Source organism: Phasianus colchicus, chromosome 10, assembly GCF_987193195.1.
Source record: "Phasianus colchicus chromosome 10, bPhaCol1.hap1.1, whole genome shotgun sequence".
Lineage (NCBI taxonomy): Eukaryota > Metazoa > Chordata > Aves > Galliformes > Phasianidae > Phasianus > Phasianus colchicus.
Window position 1 is genome coordinate 5,999,920 of NC_143445.1, and position 20,443 is coordinate 6,020,362.

The 20,443-nt window shown below is 54.7% G+C and overlaps 1 protein-coding gene across 8 annotated transcripts; it reads right to left on the reverse strand.

Moving 5' to 3' along the window:
• Positions 1 to 29: 29 nt before the first annotated feature.
• On the reverse strand, positions 30 to 18,125 carry TRPM2 (transient receptor potential cation channel subfamily M member 2). 8 transcript variants are annotated; one of them, XM_090147134.1, is made up of 36 exons: positions 17,242 to 18,125; positions 17,065 to 17,127; positions 16,751 to 16,993; positions 13,802 to 13,952; positions 13,014 to 13,141; positions 12,709 to 12,794; positions 12,041 to 12,209; positions 11,380 to 11,560; positions 11,024 to 11,190; positions 10,553 to 10,733; positions 10,376 to 10,437; positions 9,790 to 9,990; positions 9,444 to 9,546; positions 9,118 to 9,239; positions 8,484 to 8,729; positions 7,763 to 7,900; positions 7,283 to 7,412; positions 6,943 to 7,088; positions 6,688 to 6,800; positions 6,357 to 6,570; positions 6,018 to 6,136; positions 5,581 to 5,713; positions 5,297 to 5,468; positions 4,635 to 4,818; positions 4,322 to 4,503; positions 4,097 to 4,229; positions 3,806 to 3,893; positions 3,470 to 3,557; positions 3,176 to 3,324; positions 2,742 to 2,818; positions 2,535 to 2,636; positions 2,221 to 2,307; positions 2,003 to 2,108; positions 1,684 to 1,785; positions 1,487 to 1,603; positions 30 to 1,063 (listed from the first exon to the last, which is right to left on the reverse strand). In XM_090147134.1, the coding sequence occupies exons 1-36, from the start codon at positions 18,061 to 18,063 to the stop codon at positions 938 to 940; spliced, it is 5,631 nt and encodes a 1,876-aa protein (XP_090003260.1). In that variant the 5' UTR covers positions 18,064 to 18,125; the 3' UTR covers positions 30 to 937. The 8 variants fall into 8 exon arrangements, 7 of the variants coding, with proteins under 7 accessions (XP_090003260.1, XP_090003258.1, XP_090003261.1 ...); XM_090147132.1 differs by having other exon boundaries at positions 8,379 to 8,729; XM_090147135.1 differs by having other exon boundaries at positions 8,379 to 8,729; positions 17,069 to 17,127; positions 17,242 to 17,272.
• Between the last annotated feature and the right edge of the window lie 2,318 nt (positions 18,126 to 20,443).

Consider the following 20,443-nt stretch of genomic DNA (forward strand, 5'->3'; position numbering starts at 1 on the left):
GCGCTGTGTTTAAAGCTGCCAGCCTCAAGTTGTTCAATACACTGTTTATTGAGCAGCGTTGACTACGTTACCAGCTGGCCCCCTTCTCCCAGCCCAGTGCCTCACTGGTGAAACCACAGTTGTGCTGCAGTGGCCACCAGTGGGGGAGAACAGCCCTGGCTGTGTCTGTGTCTCCATGGGGAGAATGTGGGGAGCTGAAATCCCTCCCTAAGCAATCCTAGGCATAATCCACCTCCATGGGGCTGTTCTGAGCTACTGAGAGGCCCTGGGAAGTGTCTCCACTGTGCCTTGCTGTCCCAATGGCAGGCAGCAGAAAAGGTGAGCAGAGATGTGTGAGATGGATGCACATGTGTCCTTGCTTGTGTCCCCACTTGCCCCGGTGTTTGCAGAGGACAGACCCCCATGTGTCCCAGCAAGCTGCCCTTTTCTGTCCATGTGCCCAAGGGGGTGGGGCAGGCAGGTGCCATTTAGCAGATGAAAGGATATCAGCTACGATGCAGTGCTCAGCATACACTTGTAGGATCACAGAAGACTTGAGAGAGTGGACTTGTGCGGAGGTATAAAGCCATAGGTGTGTGAGCCAAGAGTTGCTCTCACCTTCAGAAGTGTTGGATCGCAGCTCAGTACATCACTGGGTCTGAGACAACTGGAGATATGAGGACAGATGTCACAGCAACTTGCAGGGCAGCTTCTTGCAAGCGACCCTGAGCAACCCTCCAGGAACTGTGCTGAGGTTCCTGGGGCTCAGAGAGCAGACTGGCGAGCAGAACTGCCTTATGGATGCCCTGTATGCCCACATGCAGTGCCCACGCAGACAGTGGGTGGCTAAGGGTGAGCTGGTGGCTGTGATAGCTGCCTGGCCTCCAATGGCAGCCCACGGCCTCACATGGCCAGATCCTGGCCCAGGGCTGCAGCAGCTTTGGCTGTGCCTGAGAACTCAGTAGTAGGCACCAAGCAGGGTGGAGACTTTCTGCAGGAGTTGCTTGTGGTTGGCGTGCAGTGGGATCCTCCTGTCCAGCACCTGCCAGCGGATGCACAGCTCCGGGTCGCAGCCCTGGAGGAACTGGAAGGGGAGCAGGACACGTGTGTGCTGTGGCAGGGCCAGCTGCACTCAGCAGCACCGCCAGCCTCCCACCCTGAGGTTTTGGGGCCCCTGCTGTGGTGCCACCCCATGGGCAGCCCTGTGTTCCCCCTTCCCTACACACAGCTGGAGAAGCTTACTCCTGATGACAGTGAGATCTGGGCCTGGAGCCAAAGGAATTCATAGAATCACTACGGTTAGAAAAGGCCACTAAGATCCCCATGTCCAACCCCAGCCCACCCCACCATGCCCACTGACCACATCCCTCATCTCCAAGGTTCTGGAACAGCTCCAGGGAAGATGACTGCCTGGCAGTCTGTTCAGAGGAGCCTTGCACGGCGAGCTTACCTGTCCCACGTCTGCCAGGAGCCAGTGCAGGGAGCTGCAGAGGCAAGAGGCTCTTACCGAATTCAGCCGCTTCATCTCCACGTCGTTCTGATTGTCAAAGTGCACACTGATGGCAACAGTCTCAACCCAGGCGTTATCTGTGTTGCGGGGGTCATCAAGGTATCCCTTGTGTATCTGTGCACAGGGAAGTACTGCTGCATTAGCAGAGCCATAACCACCACTCTGAGAGCACCAAGAGCTCTGTGTGCCCGTACCTCAGTGCCTTGTTTCAGCAGGTTTTGGAACTGAGGCCAGAACTCCCGACGCAGGATCCACTTGAGCTTTAGAGGCAGCGTCTCACCCGGCTCCAGTGAGCCCTGCACCCAAACAGCTCTCACAGCCCAGCTGCCACCAGCATGGCTCATCCCATGGCTGCCCCAGGCTCAGGTGGAGGGGAGCAGGCAGCAGTGGGGCCTCCCTCCCACCTCCTGCTGCCAAAAGCCCTCAGCGATGTTCAACCACCCACTGCTGCTCCTGGAGCTCTCTGCCAATAGCTTGAGAATGTGGCTGGAGCTGATCTGCTGTGGCTCTTACCCCAGGCAGTGCCCAGACGTCTGATAGGGGATACTGGGCCACGAGGACCTCCAGCATCTTCTTCAGGCTCTTCCTGATAATGGACCCATCCAAGTTCCTTCTCCAGCTGTGAAAGAGGCCAGTGTTATGCTGCAAGCTGTGTACAGCTCCTTTTCCTTGATCTGAAATGGCTTCATGCCCCCTTCTCCATTCTGTCCCCAGCACCCCTACATGCTCACCGGGTCACAACTGGGTGCAGGGCATGGTTGGGCCCAAAGCAGTGCAGCCTCCCACGACCGCGCAGCCCCGTCCTGCCCATGGGATTCCTGGTGGGAGAGAGCAAGCAGGCTGGAGGCTGTCCAAAGCCCTGGACCACCCTCCCTAATTCATAGAATCACAGAATAGGTTGGGTTAGAAGGGATCTTAATGATCATTCAATTCCAACCCCCTGCCACGGGCACAGATTGGGACTGGTGCTCTTCAGCATCTTCATCAATGACCCAGACACTGCCCCACTGCCCCTCACCCACCTCCCTGTGCTGGGAGCACTCACAGTGGCAGTCCGTCCTGCACAGCATAGAGGCCGTGGAAGCTCTGCCTGTCTATCAGCCCATCCATGGCGTTGTAGTTGATCTTCAGGAGAGACTCCAAGGAGCTGGGCACAGGAGACAGCCCGGCAGTGAGGGCAGGCTGTGCCATGTGTTAGGATGGGACAGAGGTGGGAAGCTGGATGGGGAGGGACCTCCCAGGAGATACTCACGGGCTGAAGGGGTCTTGCACAGCTGTGTCCCTGTGGTCAGCTGAATAGGCAGGAGGGTCATAGAGCTGGAAATCCACCTGCAGGGCATACGGTTGTGTCAACCCCACTGGCAGCCCAGATGTGCCTGTCCATTCAGAACACCTTCAGACATCCCCACGTGAAACCCAGTCTTGTTTCACTGAGCACAGCCAGAGTGTTTTGCTAGGGAAGCATCTCTGGCCATGCCTGGACCCTCTGTGCATCGGAGACCCAGCTCCAGTGCACTGAGCACTGGCAGTGTCTCCAAGAAGCCACTCATCCCAGGGCTGGAGACACCAGCAGTTCCCAAGTATGATACTTCTCCCTCTCACTGCAACAATGGCTCTGTTCCCCTTCCCACTTCCCATCCTCCTCCAGCCCCCATCCTCTTCCAGTCCCACCACCTCAGCTCCTACCTCCCAGGGCACCTTCTCATCTGGCACGGGGAAGCGGACGGTGTGGGACCCTGGGTAGAGGAGGTTTCGGGCCAGCACGTGGTGTGGGGGCTGCTTCTCTTCAGGCTTCTCCAGGTCCAACTCCTTTCCCTCTGAGGTCTTGCTGGAGACTGCAAGGCAGAGACAGCAAGGCCTCACAGGGCAGGTGCTGAGCCTCAGTGGGTCTGATGATGAGGCCCGTGGGACTGCCTGGCTCTTATGCTGTGTCTTTGCTTCTGGCATCCCTTTGGGCTGTGCTGCTGGGGCTGTGCTTACCCAAGGGCGGCATATCCTCCTCTGAGCTGAAACCACTGCCCTGCAGTGCCTGCATGATCCACCTCAAGGCTTTGGCACTCTGATGGACCTGCGTGGGACAGGTGAGGGTCAGGAGGGTCCTCTCAGGCCCAGGAGAAGAGCTGGATGAACAGTACAGGGGCTCATCCCATAATGTTCCATTTCCCATATGCCTTCTTTTTGAGGCTATTGTTTTCTCAAGGAAATTCTAACGTTTTAAGGGGAGCTGATTCAGAAGGATTTGCTCTTGTAGTTCAGTTGACCCATGACCTTAGAAAAGCCCACGCTCTAAAAGCAGTTGCTCAGTTTTTGCCTCACCTGATCTTCCAGGGCACCCAATCTCTGCTCCACCAGACTCGTCCTCTTCACTCGATCCACGTCCAGCAGGTCTGCCAGCACATCGACTCTGGAGGGATGGTGCAGAGAAAAACCTCCTTAGGAGCCGCTGCAGGTGCTCAGCAGCCCATGCTGTGTGGGTGCCTACACCTCCAAAAGACAGATTCCCACGAGCATCCCTGTATGCATGACAAGGAGGGCAGCAACAGCTCCAATTCCAAATCCTTCCTGCCCAGAACAGGAAGGCCGTTCCTGTCTGAGGAATGTCGGTACCTCTGTGCAATGTCTCGGATCTTCTGCTCTGTGTTCTGCTTCTCCTGACACTGTTGGTGCTGCAGGTAGTTCTCCTTCAGGTACATCTCCCAGGAGAGGAGGGCGGCTTCTTCGTTCTTCTCCAGCTTCTCTTCTGTAGGAGAAAGGGGACGGCAGGGCTGTCAGTTCCCCCGGCACCCCATCTCCCTGGGGGGGAGTCGAGGAAGGGGACGGGCTGCTCCTCACTGAGCTGCCTGTGGCGCGTGGCTGGCCTGCGGAGCAGCCCCCTCCGCACCAGGAGCTGCAGGTGGCTGAGGAGGATGAAGGGTGGAGGTGCAGGTGGGCGGCCGTGGTACTCCTCAATGAGGTCGTGCCGCTGGAACTTCCAGATCTGGTCCGTGTGCTGCTGGACCTGCTGAAATGTGTAGCTGGGGACAGAGCCCGGGCGTCAGCTGTGCAGGGGAGTAAGGAGGCCTGCGTGCTGCCCTGCCTAGGGCCAAGCCTGCAAGTAAAGCCAGCGTGATTCACGGTCAGGACCGGGGATCCAGGTCAGACTCACTTGAACATGGCGATGAGGAGGTTCAGGAGGAGGATGTTGGTGAAGAGCAGGTACAGGCACAGCAAGATGACTGTCAGCCACTCTGGGAAGATGGGCTCCTTGTTGTCCTCGTTGGTCTCTGGGCACTTGGGCTTGTAGGGGTCAGTCCCATTGGGGCTGCACTGATCAATGTTGAAGTTCACCCCTGCAAGAGAGCACAGCACTGCTTCACTGCAGCCAGCCCTTCGGTGTCTTAACAGCATGCTGTGCTCTCGGATATCAAAGTGGCTGAGAACATGGCAGGGGTAGGAGCAGCCGGTGTGTGCTGAGGGTTTCCAAGCCCACTCTGTATCATCCTCTCTGTCCTCAGCACTCCGCTTACTCCTGGCAGTTTACAGCTGTGACACAGAGCTGGATCAGCTCCTGGCAGCTGGTACCCTGCTCCTGTGCCTTTGTATATTTTGACTGGTTGTCCTGAGTGGTTAGAGAGATTCAGTCCCTGGCTTTGGAGCGGTAGCAACACTCTGAACGTATCCTACACTTCATCTTTGCTCCCTCCTGGCCTTACCCTGTGGCATGGAGAGGAGTCCTGTGCAGGAACTGTATGGCTACATGAGTGTGGCACCCCGTGGCTCTGTAAGAGTCACCGGGCTCATGCCTGGTCACAGGCCGGTGTCCCTTACCATCGATGTAGGAGGGGATCTGCCCAAAGATGGTCAGGTAGGAGTGGTAGACCACACCACGGAAAAGCCACTCCACACGTTCCTCGTTGTGAATCAGGATGGCCTGCTTGGCAACCCCGAAGGACACCACCCACACTGCCAGCAGGAAGAGGAAGAAGAAGACATCCTTCATCTGCAAAGATACAGTGAAGACAAAAGTGTGTCCTGGAGCACAGTGCCCTGCAGGGTAGGACGAGATGGGTGGCACATCCCCTGCAGGCAGGGCAGGGCAGGGCAGCTCTCACCATGCGCTTTACAATGATGATCTTGGGCCCCAGTGTCTTGCTGACAGTGAAAATGTGCATCAGGCGCAGGCAGAAAATGATAAATGCCAGTGACAGTATGATGCGCCCGGGGTATAGCGTTGATGGAATCAGCCTGGGCACAGAACAGAGGAAAGGAACATCTCAGTGCCAACAGTGTAGTTCTTTTTCTGATTTTACAGTGATGCATTGCTGCAGCATCTGTGACATTCTCCAGAGTGCTGAGTGAGAGCTGCAGCATGAAAAACACCTCCCCTAAAAGCAGCAGGAAACAGCAGTAAATCGGTCAGGGTTAATCACGTGGCTATGATAATCTTCAGTCTTTTGAAGAAGGAACTGGAGTTAAAAAGGTGTACAGTTGTGGAAGTAGTGTAGGGCCCAGTGCAGCCTGCAGCTCAGCCCTGAGCACTGCAACTCACCTGCAGGTCAGCCCTGTGATGAACACCACGATGGCACCGACATCCAACTTGTTCCAGAAGTCCTTGAAATACAGGGCAGCCATCTTCAGGACTCCGAGCCCATCTGGATCATGCAAGAGCTATTGGAAAAAGAAGCGGGGTTGGAACACCACATAAAGCACTACAGGGTACTCATGTGCCTTATAGAGGGGCAGAGACCTGCTGGCCATCACTGGACTCTTCTGCTTACCTGAAGGGGACCTGAACCTACAGGGTTTTCTGCCAGGGCATGGAAGGAGCACAAGACCTTCCAGGAGGGCTTCCTGGCCCCTCCCAAGCCCTGTTCTGTCTGCCCCATACCTGGCGGGTCTCCTCGCACACCAGGGAGAAGAGCCAGAAGTAGATGAGGTACTCCCACCAGGACGGTGATGGCTGGAAGTCGACCATCAGGACGTAGGCGAAGAGCAAGAGGAAGGTGAAGTAAGAGAGGATGTTCATGTGGAAGATGACGACAGGTGCTGTGAAGAAGGCTCGGAAACGTGTCAGGCAGCCCATGGGCTGCATCTTCTTCTCCCTGAGGGCAGTGAGGATAGAGGCATGGCTCAGCTGCCTGAGGTTTATGAATCAGCTGGAGGAGGGAGCTGAAGCAGAACCTGCCTCCATGTGCATGTGCTCCAGCTGCAAGAAGTACCTGAATGTGATGAAGCTTGTGTAGAGGAATGGGAAGAAGAGCATGCACACAATCACTCGCCAAAGCCCGTTGTCCACACACATCTTCCCCCACCAGACTTTGGTTAGGAAGGCCTGTGAGGAGGGAGGGGAGCACTGCTAGAGGAGCCTCCTCTGCATCCTGGCTGATTCGCAAGTCCAGTTCATCAAGAATGGAACCTGAGCTTGTTCCACGGGGTATCAGGGATGAGTGATTTCCCCACCCTTGGGAACCCACCTGCACACCTCCATGGGACACAAAATTCATGTTCTTGGCCTCCAGTGCTAGCTGCAGACAAGTCGTCTTCCCCCAGGCCTCAGAGACACGGACAAGGAGCTTCTGGGCTCTCTCTTCGTCCTTGCGATAGCACTCTGTGAACACACCTGGGAGAGCAGGGAGATACGGCTGAGCTCTGTGCCAGCCCATTGCTCAGCAGGAGGAGCACCAAGAAGAGATTTGCAGCATGCGGCGAGCATCACCACGGCTCTACACCATCCATCGTACCCACCACCTTTAGACACATCCAGTATGACAGGACATGAGAGTGTTCTGGGTTGCTGGTGTCCCTCCCACTCACCAATTGCCTTGTGCTCATATTGCTCAGCCAGGGCCAACATTTCATCAGTGGTGTCTGTGTCTTCCTCCTCCTTGGCCAGCTCCTTCAGGATCTTGCTGCAGGCCAGAGCAGCCGCCATGCAGTCCTGGCTCTGGAGCAAAAGAGGTCAGAGAGGGTGTGGGATGCTGAGCCTCATCTCACAAGTCCCTGGCAGTTCTGACATGTCCATTGGTGTTTCCATGGGAGGGAAGGAGCATGTCCCAACCTGGCTGCTCAGGAAGGACAACTTGCTGTGGCAGGGGCCATGCTGTCCTTCCCTCTGGGTGCAGGGCAGAAGGTAGCCCAGTGCCATTGGGATACAGGGACAGCCCTGCTCTTGTAATAGGAAGCCATGGGTGATGGGATGTTTGTGATTCCACATGCAGTCTTGCCTCTTGGGCTTTGGAGGTTTGGTTTCAGCTGAGCCTTACAGCTGGGACTGATGGGTTTGAACTGCAGTACCTGGGCCCAGATGATTTCTGCCAGTTCTTTGCGGCTCTGGACCACGGCCCAGATGAGCAGGTCGCGGACTGGGTCAATGGTGAAGGTGACTCGGCCAGAGGTGCGTTTGTAGAGGGACCGGAGGCTTGACCCCTGAACCTGAGAGGTATGCAACAGTCAGACCTGTTTGCCTGCCAAGAGACTGCCTAGAGGATTCAGCCCCTCAACACAAATCCTCCCCGACCCCTGGATGCCTGCCTCCACCAGCCATGGAAGGGCCTTTGCTGCAGAGAGTAATGGCCAAGGCTGGGCTCATCCTGGAAAAGCCTCTCCCCTTCTAAAACTATAATCATAGGGGTGTGCCAAGCCTGCCCAGTGCACAAGGAGCCCCTCTGTCCTCCACCCTACTGGGTCCTGCTCACCAGACACACAGCCACCCAGTGCTACGCAGGTAGGAGAGTAGGAGCTGCATCTTGAATGTGAGGCAGATGACTTGGGAAGGGCTTTAAGGGACTTTAAGTAATATTCTTGAGTGGGCAAAAGACCACTGAGCTAACCAGAACCTCCAGAATGTTTCTTCAGCCAGTGCCCCCCTCCCGAACACAACCCTGCCACCACGTAACCTGAAGATGCGTACATTCAACTTGATATGTGGGACAGGGATGGAGAGCCGGGGCCGCTCCGTGTGCTTGGGCTTGGGGTAGAGAGGTTGTGTGGAGCGGCCCAGCAGCTCCCGCAGCACCTGGGAGACATGATGCAGTTGGATTCGTGGCATTTTGGAGCTGGCTGTGTGCTCCTTCTCCTCCAGGAGGACTTTCTGCAGCTTGCTGTGGAACAGGCAGGATGGGGCCATGTTGTCATAGAGGTAAATCAGGGTGTCCCAAGTGACAAACTCCTTGAGACGCACTCCCTGTTCCACAAATAGCTTCACAAACTCCGGCTTGTTGGAGATTAGGGCAGCTGCCATCACGGAGTGGAGATCTGTGGGCTGGCAGACCAGAAGCAGAGGTGAGGGGCTCCATGGCCCCACAGCAGGGTCACACCTCGCACCCTGCTCAGATGGGGGAAGGTTTTAGTCACTTGGCATGATGGCATTGGCAGAGACCATAGGGCAGGGCTACCGAAAGGTGTCTAGGTATCAAGAGACTCTGGGTTGGTACATTGTCTTTTGAAGACATTAGTTTTGAATGAAATACCAACCACCTTTGTAAAAAATTATGTAGGATCGTTACAAGCAGTGAAGCAGATTGAGCCCAGTTCTGCTTTGGTTGTTTGTGATCAGGAATGGGAGAAAGCCCCTTAGCTTTGCCTCAGCCCCCAGCCTGGTGTCTCCCACACAGCCGTGCAGCAGACAAACAGCACAGGTACCGCCTTACCTTCCACTCATAGTCATCTGTGAAAATCTCACTCCGAGCAATGTCCACCCTGTTCCAGGCCACGGCTAACTTCAGCTGGTGGTCCCAGTTCTCACGACCAAAGTGGTCCTGGTTTCGGGATGCTGCATGCCAAGTGCATATGTTAGAGCAGAGGATTGTTTACCCTCTGGAACCCCCCCCCCCCAGAGGCCTGACCCTTTGGGAGAAACATCTCCTCCCGATCAGCTCAGCTGAAAAGGGGAGCCCTTTGGTGACTCCAAAGCCAAACTTGTGAATGCCACTCCATTCATCTCTTTCATGCCCCCAGGCAGCCCCCAGCTCCACACCTTTGAACAGTGCCTGGAGGATGGCCACATCCACATCCTGCTGACCATATTTGCCCTCTCTGAAAATGGTCAGGAGTTGCCGGCTCCGCACTATGTCTTGGATCTACAAGGAAAGCCATGGGCAGGCAATCAGCAGCAACATCTCCTACTGTGTGGGGCAGCTCCTGGCTCTCCTTGGGTCATCTGCTGCCCACCATGTTGTCTCCCAGACCAGCTGGGGCTGGTGCCACACTGTTCTTGGGATCCACCAGAACCAATGCTCCCAGTGGGAACCTTGCTGTCCCCAGAAACCCCTGAGGTCTCCACATGCTCAGGGAGAGGAGCTGTCTGCCTGCAAGAGGCTCACCTTCTTGGTCCACTCCACCACCTGGCCCTCGGTGAATTGCTCATAGGTATCATGGAAAAGCACACTCAGCTTCTGGCGGATCAAGTTGATGGTTATCTCGGACACAGACAGGCCAGCCACCTGTGCAATGACATCGGCCACACGCCCAGATCCTTCCACAATCACACACGGAGTCCCGTTGGTGATGGCATTGTAGATAGTCTGCAACAAAGCAGGGGAGTTGGTCCTAGTATCACCAAGCAGCCCTGCTGAGGTTGTTGCTACACCACAGTACTCCTATCCAGCTGCATTTCCCATTTCCCAGCAACATCAGGAGATCTCAGGATGGTGGAGTCACTGTCCCTGGAGGTGTTCAAGAACTGTGGAGATGTGGCACTGAGTAGCATGGTTTAGTGGGCATGGTGGGGATGCGTTGGGGTTGGACTTGGTGATCTTAGCGGCCTTTTCTGACCCTAATGATTCTGTGATCCCTAGGCAAGGAGCAGATCTGCTGCCCTCTGCCCTAGCTCCTGGCTTTCCCAATCCGAGCCCATCCCACCACTACCCCTCTTGGCTCTGCTGTGAGAAATTAGGAGTGGTTCCTTACATCAAGTGTCCCAGGGCCTCCTTCCAGCACCACACAAACAATGGGGATCTTGATGGCAACACCTACAGGGAAGCAGAGCCAAGGTCACCTCCCTGCAGGGAACCCCCTGAGCAGCTGAGTGGCTCATTATGCCTTGTTCCCTCCCCTGCCTTTGGCCTGCCTATATGTTGCTGTTACCTCCTTTCACCTTGGTCTGTTTGGAAATGAACTTCTCCAGCCGGGTCCTCAGGGGGATTTCTACTCCATACCTCCCATGGGTCCCATTGTCCACAAGGATGAAGTGAGAGTGATTGCTGTCCAGGCATGAGAGGCTGCCTTGGTTCTCCTCATCCAGTACGTACTCAGCTGGAAAGCCCCCCTGTAAGGTGCAGAAGGAGAGACTCTGGGCAAAGCCTGATGGGGCTGAAGGGGAGCAGCAGATGCTCAAATCAGCCAGCATGTGGAATGGGAGCAAGATGGCATGCAGGGACAGAACAGCCATCCCTGCAGTTTTCATATCAGCCTTGCCCCACGCTCCTGTCTCTGCTCCACTTGCCCTCCTAGGCTGCTCCCAGAAGAAGCACAACACCTATGCAAGGCACTGAGTAGGGCATAAGGGGCTTCAGAAAGCATCAGCCTGGAAACATCACCCCTTCTGGCCTGGCTCACCATGGGGCAGATGAGGCTCTCCCTGTTGTACACAGTCCCCCAGGTGGCAATGCCAATGGTGACAATGTCGCCTTCCTTGTAGCTGCAGCTCAGGACAAAGTCTCGTACTGCCTCTCCCACCTGTTTCATCACACCAGCGTGGGACCCTCCCGTGATGATCCAGGCCCCTAGAGGTCAGAGAGAGGCTTGGGAATGGAGAGACCCTGCTCACAGCAATCTCTTAACATCCCACTGTACGGCTGCAGGAGCAGCCAGTCCTTGAAGATGCTCCACCCCCCAGAAGATATTTTCTCTGCCTTTTGCATCAAGCCCTGCCAGCACTCAAGGGGCTTTCTGAACAGTGCAGCATGTCTTACCAGTGGTCTGGGCCACTTTGACTAGCCCTTGCCGGAAGATATTCTTTAGCCTTGGCTTCATTATGAAGTTTTTGGCTCCACCAGTGACCGAGATGAGCAGATTGGGTGCATCAAGACCCCAGTGCTGTGTCATGAGATGATAGATGACCCGTGGAGGAGTATCAGAAGAGACACGCACATACTGTAAAAAGGGAGCACATGTATTTTGGGTAGAAAGAATTCGGCTGGGCAGCAGAGCAACTCCATCACACTTCCTCCTGTCCCAGCAAAGAAATGGGGACTTTCCATACCACTTCCTGGCACAGGTCTCTTGCCGTTGCCCTAGCTTTTAGTGCATGACCCTATTCCATACCACTTCCCTGGGAGCTTGCATCTCCATGATTGCCTAAGTACCTGAACAGGGAACAGCCATACCTTGGAGCATGGGCCTCACAGCATGGAGACCAGTCTTACTATTTCAGAAAGGGACAGGGTACAGAGCTGAGAGAGAGGAGGGATGTTGTCCCATCCATATTTCTGTGCATGAATCAGTGCTGCCTTTGGGGCATTTCCATGCTTTCCTAACCTCCTCTCATCAGGAGGGAAATACTTGCACTTCATCTTCATGGACAAGATTTGAACTCTGACTCCCATTGTACCACAGAGGGGAGAAACAAATCACCTTTCCTGTCTTCTGTCCCAGGCCTGTGAAGTGGATGTCACCAAAGGCATCTGTTGGCATTTCCTGGATGTGCCTGCTGGGGTCCCACTCCTTCCCCAGGAAGAGGGGAGGTTTGGCAGCATCTTCCAGGTGCTGTTCCCTGAGGTAGCCACACTCGCACACCACCCTCCTGCAATGTACACCACCAGCTCCGTGGGAAGCGAGCCAACCCCAAAGGACAAAGCCTCAGTGGTTCACCTGCCTCAGCCCAGCTGGGAGGTGCTGGCATCATCATTAAAGCACCACAGGCACCAGCACCTCCCACCCAACCTGACTTCCAGCTCAGAACTTACGAAGAAACAAAGGCTTTTTCTAGCAGAAAACATAGCAAACATTGGTATTTCCATCTATGGTGGCTTATGACAGAAATTGGAAGGTTGCACTGGATAAAGTATGAATGGAAGTGACTGCATGGCAAGCATCAGAAGGATAACTGCCTGGAAAGCTGGCTATCGACCATGCAGTGCCACAGAGCAGGGTGAAGGAACATAGGCAAAAACGACTTTGTGAATTCCCTTGGTACCAGTTCCCCTAACAGAAAGGTGGGATTTTCTAGTGAGGTAGCTTTGTCCCCAGATGTTCCTTTTGTTCCCAGGCAGGGGAGGGGAAGGAGGGACAGTCTGACTTACCCAGAGTCTGAGGTCTGGGAGCTTTCCACGAAGTACGTGCACTCTTTCTTACGGATGTTTTCAGGAATCCATGAGATGAGATTTTCCTGAGGGAGCAGGAAGAGCAGTGAGGGGTCATTGTTTCTGCAAAGGGTCAGAACTTGCACCAGGGGCCAGACACTGAGACACTGGTGCCTGGAGCATACTTAGGGCTTTATTAGTGCTCCCCCCAGCCTGAGACTCCTTACTGATGTGTCCCAGGACAACTATTCTCCCACCACGTATGGCCAGCTCTCACCTCTTCCAGCTCCAGACCCCCAACTTGCCTTCTCATTGCTGCCAGAGGGGAAATGTGCCTTCCGCTGGCCCTTGCCAATGCTGCTGCTGCTCTGCTGGAGGTTGGGGACCACCTCGAAGTCGCTCATCTCCCTGGGGTGCGTGGCGGGGCCGTCCCCTGTCTCAGGGCACACTTTGTTCAGCTGGGAGGGGAGCACCTTGGTGTGCCGGCCATGCACAGCCATGGCTGCTCCTCTCTCCTGTTCCTAAGGGGGGAGGTGCTGCACATCTCCATCCTGAATGCAGCAAAGGAAAAGGATCCACGTGAGCTGAAGGCAGTGCTGGGGCAGAAAGGGCTGCGGTTAGACAGTGAGCACAGCACTCCGTTAAGGCGGTGGCAAAGCAGTGGGTCAGCAGGCCTGAGTTTAACGAGGATTTTGGCTGCCAGCCGAACCCTGCATCACAGCCAGAACGATAAGGGCTGGGAGGACTTCCCTGTGTCAGGAAGGAGCGGTGGAGCAGAATAATGGCTGCACTGCACTCAGATCCCCTTCCCCCAGGCTCAGCTCTGCTGCAGGCGAGGAGCAGCCAGGAACCCACAGGGCAGCACTCAGAAAAGTGTCCTTAAGGGCCTGGGGACAACGGCAGAGTGCAGGTTGCCTGCCCCCAGCTCAGCTGCAACACTGCAGGAAGCGTGCGGCCCCTCACCCTGGGGTCACCCCTCACCCAAGCAGGATAGTCACAGCACCTTGCAGGGTCAGGGATGCAATGCAGGTGCTGCAAGCAGCCTGCAGACCATGCCAGCCCCCCACCCTGCTCCCCACAGACACAGCCGTACCTTCCCCACAGCATCCTCCACCTGCATCACCAGCTCCTCCACTCCATGCTTGCCACTGGGATGTCAGCCTGCGATGTCCCTGTGGCAGGTCATCTCGTCGCTCGAGATGCAGCGGTGAGTGGAGAACAGGGCAGAGCTGCCTGCAAGCTGCCTGCAGAGAGGAGGAGAAGGCAGGGCGGCTGGCAGCCTCCCAGCAAATCAGGCTGCAGCAGCAGTCCCTGTGCTCTGCTGGAAGCTGCAGCACAAAGGCGAGCCCTGAGTCTGCCTGAGTCACGCTTCTCCTGCAGTCTGGGGGCGCTCAGCAGCCCAGTGCCGGCAGCCTCTTGGGTCGTGCTGTGGGCAGGCTGGGAAGGGAGATACTGCCAGTTATCCATCACAGGCACAGCCCTCAGATCTGCTGGCTGAAGCTGTGTTCGCTCCTTCATGTTGCAATGGGTTGAGATGCTGGGGCAACGCATTGAGCGAGCACACAGTCTGAGTGAAAATGTGGTGTTTTGGCCACATCCTATAGCTCCTTCTTAGCCAAAGCATGTAAGTTAGCATCAGCCCTCTGTGCAGTGGGGGTTTTTGTCATTTCCTTGAACAAGAGCAAACTGCTGAGATTTGCTGGAATAACAGATGCCATTAATAAGGCAGTAAATAAAATCCATGTGCAATGTTTTACAGATCAGTTGTAATTAATGCTGCACTGCCAAAAGAAGGGAAGCCAGGACTGCACAATAATTACACATTAATGCAACTGTTCATCCGCTCTCAGCTGGCTGGCTCTCTGGAGACAGTGGTTTTTATTGCATTTTTGTGTATGCCAAAACCACTGTGGCCCAGTGGGACCCACATGGAACCCTTGTACGCCATGTGAAGGACTGCAGGCATTGTGAGGGGATCAGTAAGCATTTAATCACATAGTAATTATGTCTGCCAATACCAGGTGAGGCCTGTCTACGTGCTCAGGAGCAGAGGACAGTGCAGCAGTGCATGTGGTTGCCTGCAGCTGGTTCTCCCTGCAGGATCCTGCATTGCCACAAGCTGTCTTTGATGGCAGTGTCCCGTGGGGACTTGCGTTGTGTCCATTGTACAGTGGTGGAGCCTGGCAGGGCTATGTGCCCCACACACAGGCAAAGAGCTGCAGAAGTGTGAGTGGAAATGCTCAACCACTGCTTCTGTTGAAGCTGTGGCTCCAGCCCTGTGTCAGGATGGACTCTGCCCTGAGGCCAGGTCTCCATGCACAAGATGGAGGCTCTGGGCGCTAGGCACAAGATGGCGGCGTTGGGTCCTCAGCACAAGATGGTGGCTCTGGGCCATTGGCACAGCAGGTGCTGGGCCCTGGTAGTAACACAGCACTGGATGCAGCCTGAGCAGCTGTGCCAGTGCAGGCCGGCAAGCTGAGACAGATGGAGCAGGGCTTGGAACATCCCTCTGCAGAACCCCTGCTCTGTGCATTGGTGACCCCCCTCTAGGCCCAGTACCAGTCTCGATTTAAATAGTACTTAATCACTTCAGTAATAAAATCAGGCCTTTTCACTCATGCTCATATTCCTAACAGTCTGGAATGTGGCTCTGCAAATGTGATGGAAAATGATGAAAACAACACCAAGAAGCTTTTCTTCTCCTGGGGACAATACACCAGTCTGGTGTATTAAGGTGAGCCTGAACCCAAAGGTGCTGACCATCCAGACTCCTCATCATCAGGTGACAGGCATGGCATCTGCATTACATTTCAGTGCCCCCAAAATCTGTGTTAGGTCACACGCATCTTTGTAGAGGAATTGCTCTCACTGCATTCTGCATGTGTGGTCAGTCTTGTAAACCCAAGGAATGGAAAGCTGGTGTTAACCCACTAAGTAACTCCTGACCAGCAGATGCATGCTGACACATAAATGCTTTGGTGTCATTTTTGGTGTCATGCAGATTCACTTAGGAGATGTCAACAAAGTAAAAACCTTAGAGTGTCAACATTCACCATCTCATATTCACAACCCAACCCGCTGGTGCTGTGGATTGAGGAGGAGCTGGGGAGATCCTCAGAAGGAAACATCAGAGAAAGAGCCATAGGGCATAACAGCCTTTATTGAGCACAGGGAGGGGCACCCCAATAAAGCGAGTCTTCCTCCGCACTGCTGCGCCCTCAGTACATGCAGGGGAAGAGCCAGGCATTAGGGCTGGAGTCCCCATCCCCTGCCCTGTGAGGAGCAGCACTGTGTGGACAGCAGGACAAGTGCCATCCCCTGTGCCGTGGATCTGTTGGACCCCTGCAGCCCTGCAGCCGGTAGCTGGTGGGGGGCAAGCAGTGGCACATGGGGAGGTCCGAAGTGGGGTGCTGCCAGCTGTGGGGACAGGGACTGTGCTTGTGGAGGTGGTGTGGTGGGGAGGGAGCACAAGGGCAAGTGCCCCGGTGCAAGGCAGGGAGTGTCTGCCTGTTCCCACGGCACTGATGGGGTTGTGGGGGGGTTTGCAGGCCTGCCAAGGGATGCTGTGACGCCCGGTGACACTGTGGTACACGGGACCGTTGGCGGATCTGGCCATGCCCCTCAGCTGTATCCCCTGCCCTGGGATCCCATGCTACTCCACACGTGAAGCCTGGCTCCCTCAAGGGGATGCGAGGTGGGGTCCGCCCCCTAAACAGTGGTGGTGAGGGGGTCCGGACCCAGAATGGGGCTGCATTTTCAGGGTGTGTGTTTTCTTCATCCTCCGACATCAAGGGGAACCAGCTCTGAGGGAAGAGGGGGCAAAAATCAATCCCTTCTCGTACTGGGGGCGGGACAGAGGCGGGCACCCCCATGTGGGAACTCACCTGCCTCTCCCTCCTCTGTGCACCGAAAACAGGGGGTGGCAGGACAGCTGGGGGGCTTGGAGTCTGAGGGAGGGAAAGTGCAATTGGCAGCAGGGACAAAGAGGTGGGTGGTTAAGAGCAAACGTTTTTTGGGAAAAACAGTTCTTTGGGTCACTCACCTGAGCAACTGCTTGCAGCGGGGCACGGCAGCGGCAGTAGTGCGGTGCTGGGTCCCTTCTCGGCCTTGGCTGAGGTGGCAGCTCTGGTTCGGGTGTGCAATGCCTTACACGGGGGTGAGAGATGGGGGAGTGTGCAGGGGTTGTGGACCTGAATGGCGGTGGGGGGGTCTGGACCCAGAACTGCGGAGCTGGGTTTTCAGGATGTGCATCATCCTCATCCTCTGACATCCAGGGGAACAAGCTCTGTGGAGAGGGGAGCATAAATCAATTCCTCCTGATATGGGGGATGGGGTCACCCCTGTTTGGATACTCACTTGCCTCTTCTTCGTCTCAGTGTTGAAAGCGGGAGGAGAGAACTGGGATGGAGAAGTTGGTGACTGCAGGAGGAGAGCAAGTTTGGCAGCAGGGAAAAGACAATATCTGGAGAGGCATCACCTCTTTGAAGAGAGAAAAAGGTGTTTGGGGGAAACAATGTTTTCCGGGGCACTCACCTGAGTGATGGCCTGTGGGGGTGTGGGGGGGTGGCTGTGATGGAGTGCTGGGTCCCTGCTCTGCACGGGCTGGGGAAGCAGCTCAGCTTCAGCAGTGCTAAGCCCTGGGGGTGGCTGGGAGGCAGGGGGCAGCACAGGGGGCTGTGCGTGGGAGAGCCCCCCTGCGGCCCCCACACTTTTGTGGGGAATGAGAGTGGCCAGGTCAGGCAGGGTGTGGTGATGCTCCAGCAGGACGGCCAGCAACGCACGGCGTCTCTCTTCTGCCAGCACGCGTCCCCAGAACTCGGCGGGCTGTGGCAGAAGGGCACACAGGCGGGCAGCCAGCCCCCGGGCAGAGGTCACGGCACTGAAAGAGTCTCTGTCACCAACCGCCTTCTCCGAGGGGTTTTGTGAAGGAGAGGGTGACCTCTGCCCTTCCTTCTCCATCCCCTTGACAGGCCGGGGGGACTCCGGAGGCCCTGTGAGCTCCTCAGCAGGGAGCCGTGGGGGGGTCTGTGCCCCCTGCCCACCCTCCAACAACCGCTTGATGTCCATGGAGGCCACCCCCCGGCCGAGGAGCCCCCGGGGACGACAGAGGCGCTGCTGGGTGATGATGACAGGCCGGGGGGGCGGCAGGGGGCTGGGGGGGAGCTGGGTTGCGCGGGGCTGAGGGAGGCCGATCCAGGGGTGCCTCCCCCCCCTCCACCTGGCACCACGCAGGCTGGGGCCGAACTTGGCCCGGTTGCGCTCGCCCCTGGTCTTGCGGCGCTTAACGCGGCCGGGCCCGGCCTGCGGCTCTCGGACGGCGTCCCCGGCGTCCCCTCGGCCTCGCTGCTGGCTCATGGCTGCGCCTCGGGGGAAATAGTGCGGCGCTGGATGACTACAGCGGCACCGCTTCCCGCCAGGCCCCGCTCACGGCCTGCCCCCCGCCCGCCGCCACCCGCACGCTCCGCCAACGGCCGCCAGGCCGCGCCCTCCCGCCGCAACCCCGGTGGGCGGGGCCGGGCCCGGCTGCACGCGCTCCTCGTCCCGCCGCTATTGGGCGCCACCAGCCGGCTGCGGTGGGGAACGGCGCGGATTGGCTGCCGGCCGAAATGGCGGCTGCGGATTGGCTGCGGTGGCCTGGAGGGGCGGGGCGTTTGGTTCCACTGTGGCCCTTTGTGGCAGCAGAGGGAGCCAGAGCCTCGCGCCCCGCTGCCCGCCGTACCGCGGCCCTGCAAAGCTGTCCTGGCCAATACTGGCAAACAGTGCATTCGAGTCAAGTTCGGGTGCAAACCAGGTGCAAAATGTAACGTGTAGGACGTGGGCTTGAGGGCACGATCATCTAATGATGAACTACTTAGCAATACCTGCTTTGTGTTCAACTGGAAGCACCAAGGAATTTCAGCATGTAAAAGCCAACAAAACTGTTTTAAAGATGTTGATTTGTTAAGTTTTGTTTACCTTTTATCGCAGGTTTACCTTTTCTAGCAGGTTTGACTGGAGCTTTGCACATGAGCCCTAGCTAGGACCTTGAATCTTCTCCTCTGTGCAAAGAAAATTGCTCAGCTCATAAGGTGGGCAACTGCTGCTCCATCTTGGGATGCTGTCTGATGGCCCTTATCCTTTCAGTCTTTAAACAGCAAGCATTTGAGTCAGAAAAATAAAATTTACAATATTGGGTAACCCAGCCTCGTTAGAAAACTCAGAGTCTCAGAAAAGCGGAAGCAGAGCTTAAAGTAAAGAAGGTGGAACTAGAAATGCCTGAAAGACTGAGGCCAACTCAGATCTAAGGAAAGCGTATTTCAATCACATGGATCTCCTTCTGATGAGTGCAATTTGGACAAAGTTGCTGGAGGAAATAATCAAGCACTTGTTTCTCAGGGATGTTCCCTGTGTCACAGCTGTTGGTTGTTTCTGATGTGCAAAAGTGCTGCAGCCTTGCAGAGAACATTTTGTCTGTTCAAACCAAAGACAAAGCACATCAAATGGAACAGAAAGTGCCATTTGGTTTTAAAATAAGTTCTTGCAGAGCTCTGCATGCATGTGCTTTTGCCTATTGATTAAGGTGTATTCTGTTCCTTAAAACAATCTACAGTTCCTTTCAGTGCCTGTAGGACTACACAGATTTGTGCAACATCAGTCTAATAGAGCTATTGTGGAAACAAAGGCATCTGTAAACTTGATTTTTCTAATTCCTTTCCTTCCTTCCTCCCTCCCTCCCTTTCTTTTCTTTTCTTTTCTTTTCTTTTCTTTTCTTTTCTTTTCTTTTCTTTTCTTTTCTTTTCTTTTCTTTTCTTTTCTTTTCTTTTCTTTTCTTTTCTTTTCTTTTCTTTTTCTTTTCTTTTCTTTTCTTTTCTTTTCTTTTCTTTTCTTTTCTTTTCTTTTCTTTTCTTTTCTTTTCTTTTCTTTTCTTTTCTTTTCTTTCTTTTCTTTTCTTTTCTTTCTTTCTTTCCTTCTTTCTTTCTTCCTTTCTTCCTTTCTTCCTTTCTTCCTTTCTTTCTTCCTTTCTTCCTTTCTTTCTTCCTTACTTCCTTTCTTTCTTTCCTTCTTTCCTTCTTTCTTTCCTCCTTTCTTTCTTTCTTTCTTTCTTTCTTTCTTTCTTTCTTTCTTTCTTTCTTTCTTTCTTTCTTTCTTTCTTTCTTTCTTTCTTCCTCTTCTTCCTTTCTTCCTTTCTTCCTTTCCTTCTTTCTTCCTTTCTTCCTTTCTTTCTTTCTTTCTTTCTTTCTTTCTTTCTTTCTTTCTTTCTTTCTTTCTTTCTTTCTTTCTTTCTTTCTTTCTTCCTTCCTTCCTTCCTTCCTTCCTTCCTTTCTTCCTTTCTTCCTTTCTTCCTTTCTTCCTTTCTTTCTTCCTTTCCTTCTTCCTTTCTCCCTCCCTCCCTCCCTCCCTCCCTCCCTCCCTTCCTTCCTTCCTTCCTTCCTTCCTTCCTTCCTTCCTTCCTTCCTTCCTTCCTTCCTTCCTTCCTTCCTTCCTTCCTTCCTTCCTTCCTTCCTTTCTTCCTTTCTTTCTTCCTTCCTTTCTTTCTTCCTTTCTTCCTTTCTTCCTTTCTTCCTTTCTTCCTTTCCTTCTTTCTTTCTTCCTTTCTTCCTTTCTTCCTTTCTTCCTTTCTTCCTTTCTTTCTTTCTTTCTTTCTTTCTTTCTTTCTTTCTTTCTTTCTTTCTTTCTTTCTTTCTTTCTTCCTTTCTTCCTTTCTTCCTTTCTTCCTTTCTTCCTTTCTTCCTTTCTTCCTTTCTTCCTTTCTTTC

Coding starts and splice junctions, on each gene's coding strand:
- TRPM2 (XM_090147132.1), bottom strand. CDS start 18,063: ATGAGCCAGCAGCGAGGCCGAGGGGACGCCGGGGACGCCGTCCGAGAG. Junction 12,210..12,708: donor TCCCAGACCTCAGACTCTGG/GTAAGTCAGACT, acceptor TGTACATTGCAG/GAGGGTGGTGTGCGAGTGTG. Junction 4,819..5,296: donor GATCCCCTCCTACATCGATG/GTAAGGGACACC, acceptor GCTCTCTTGCAG/GGGTGAACTTCAACATTGAT.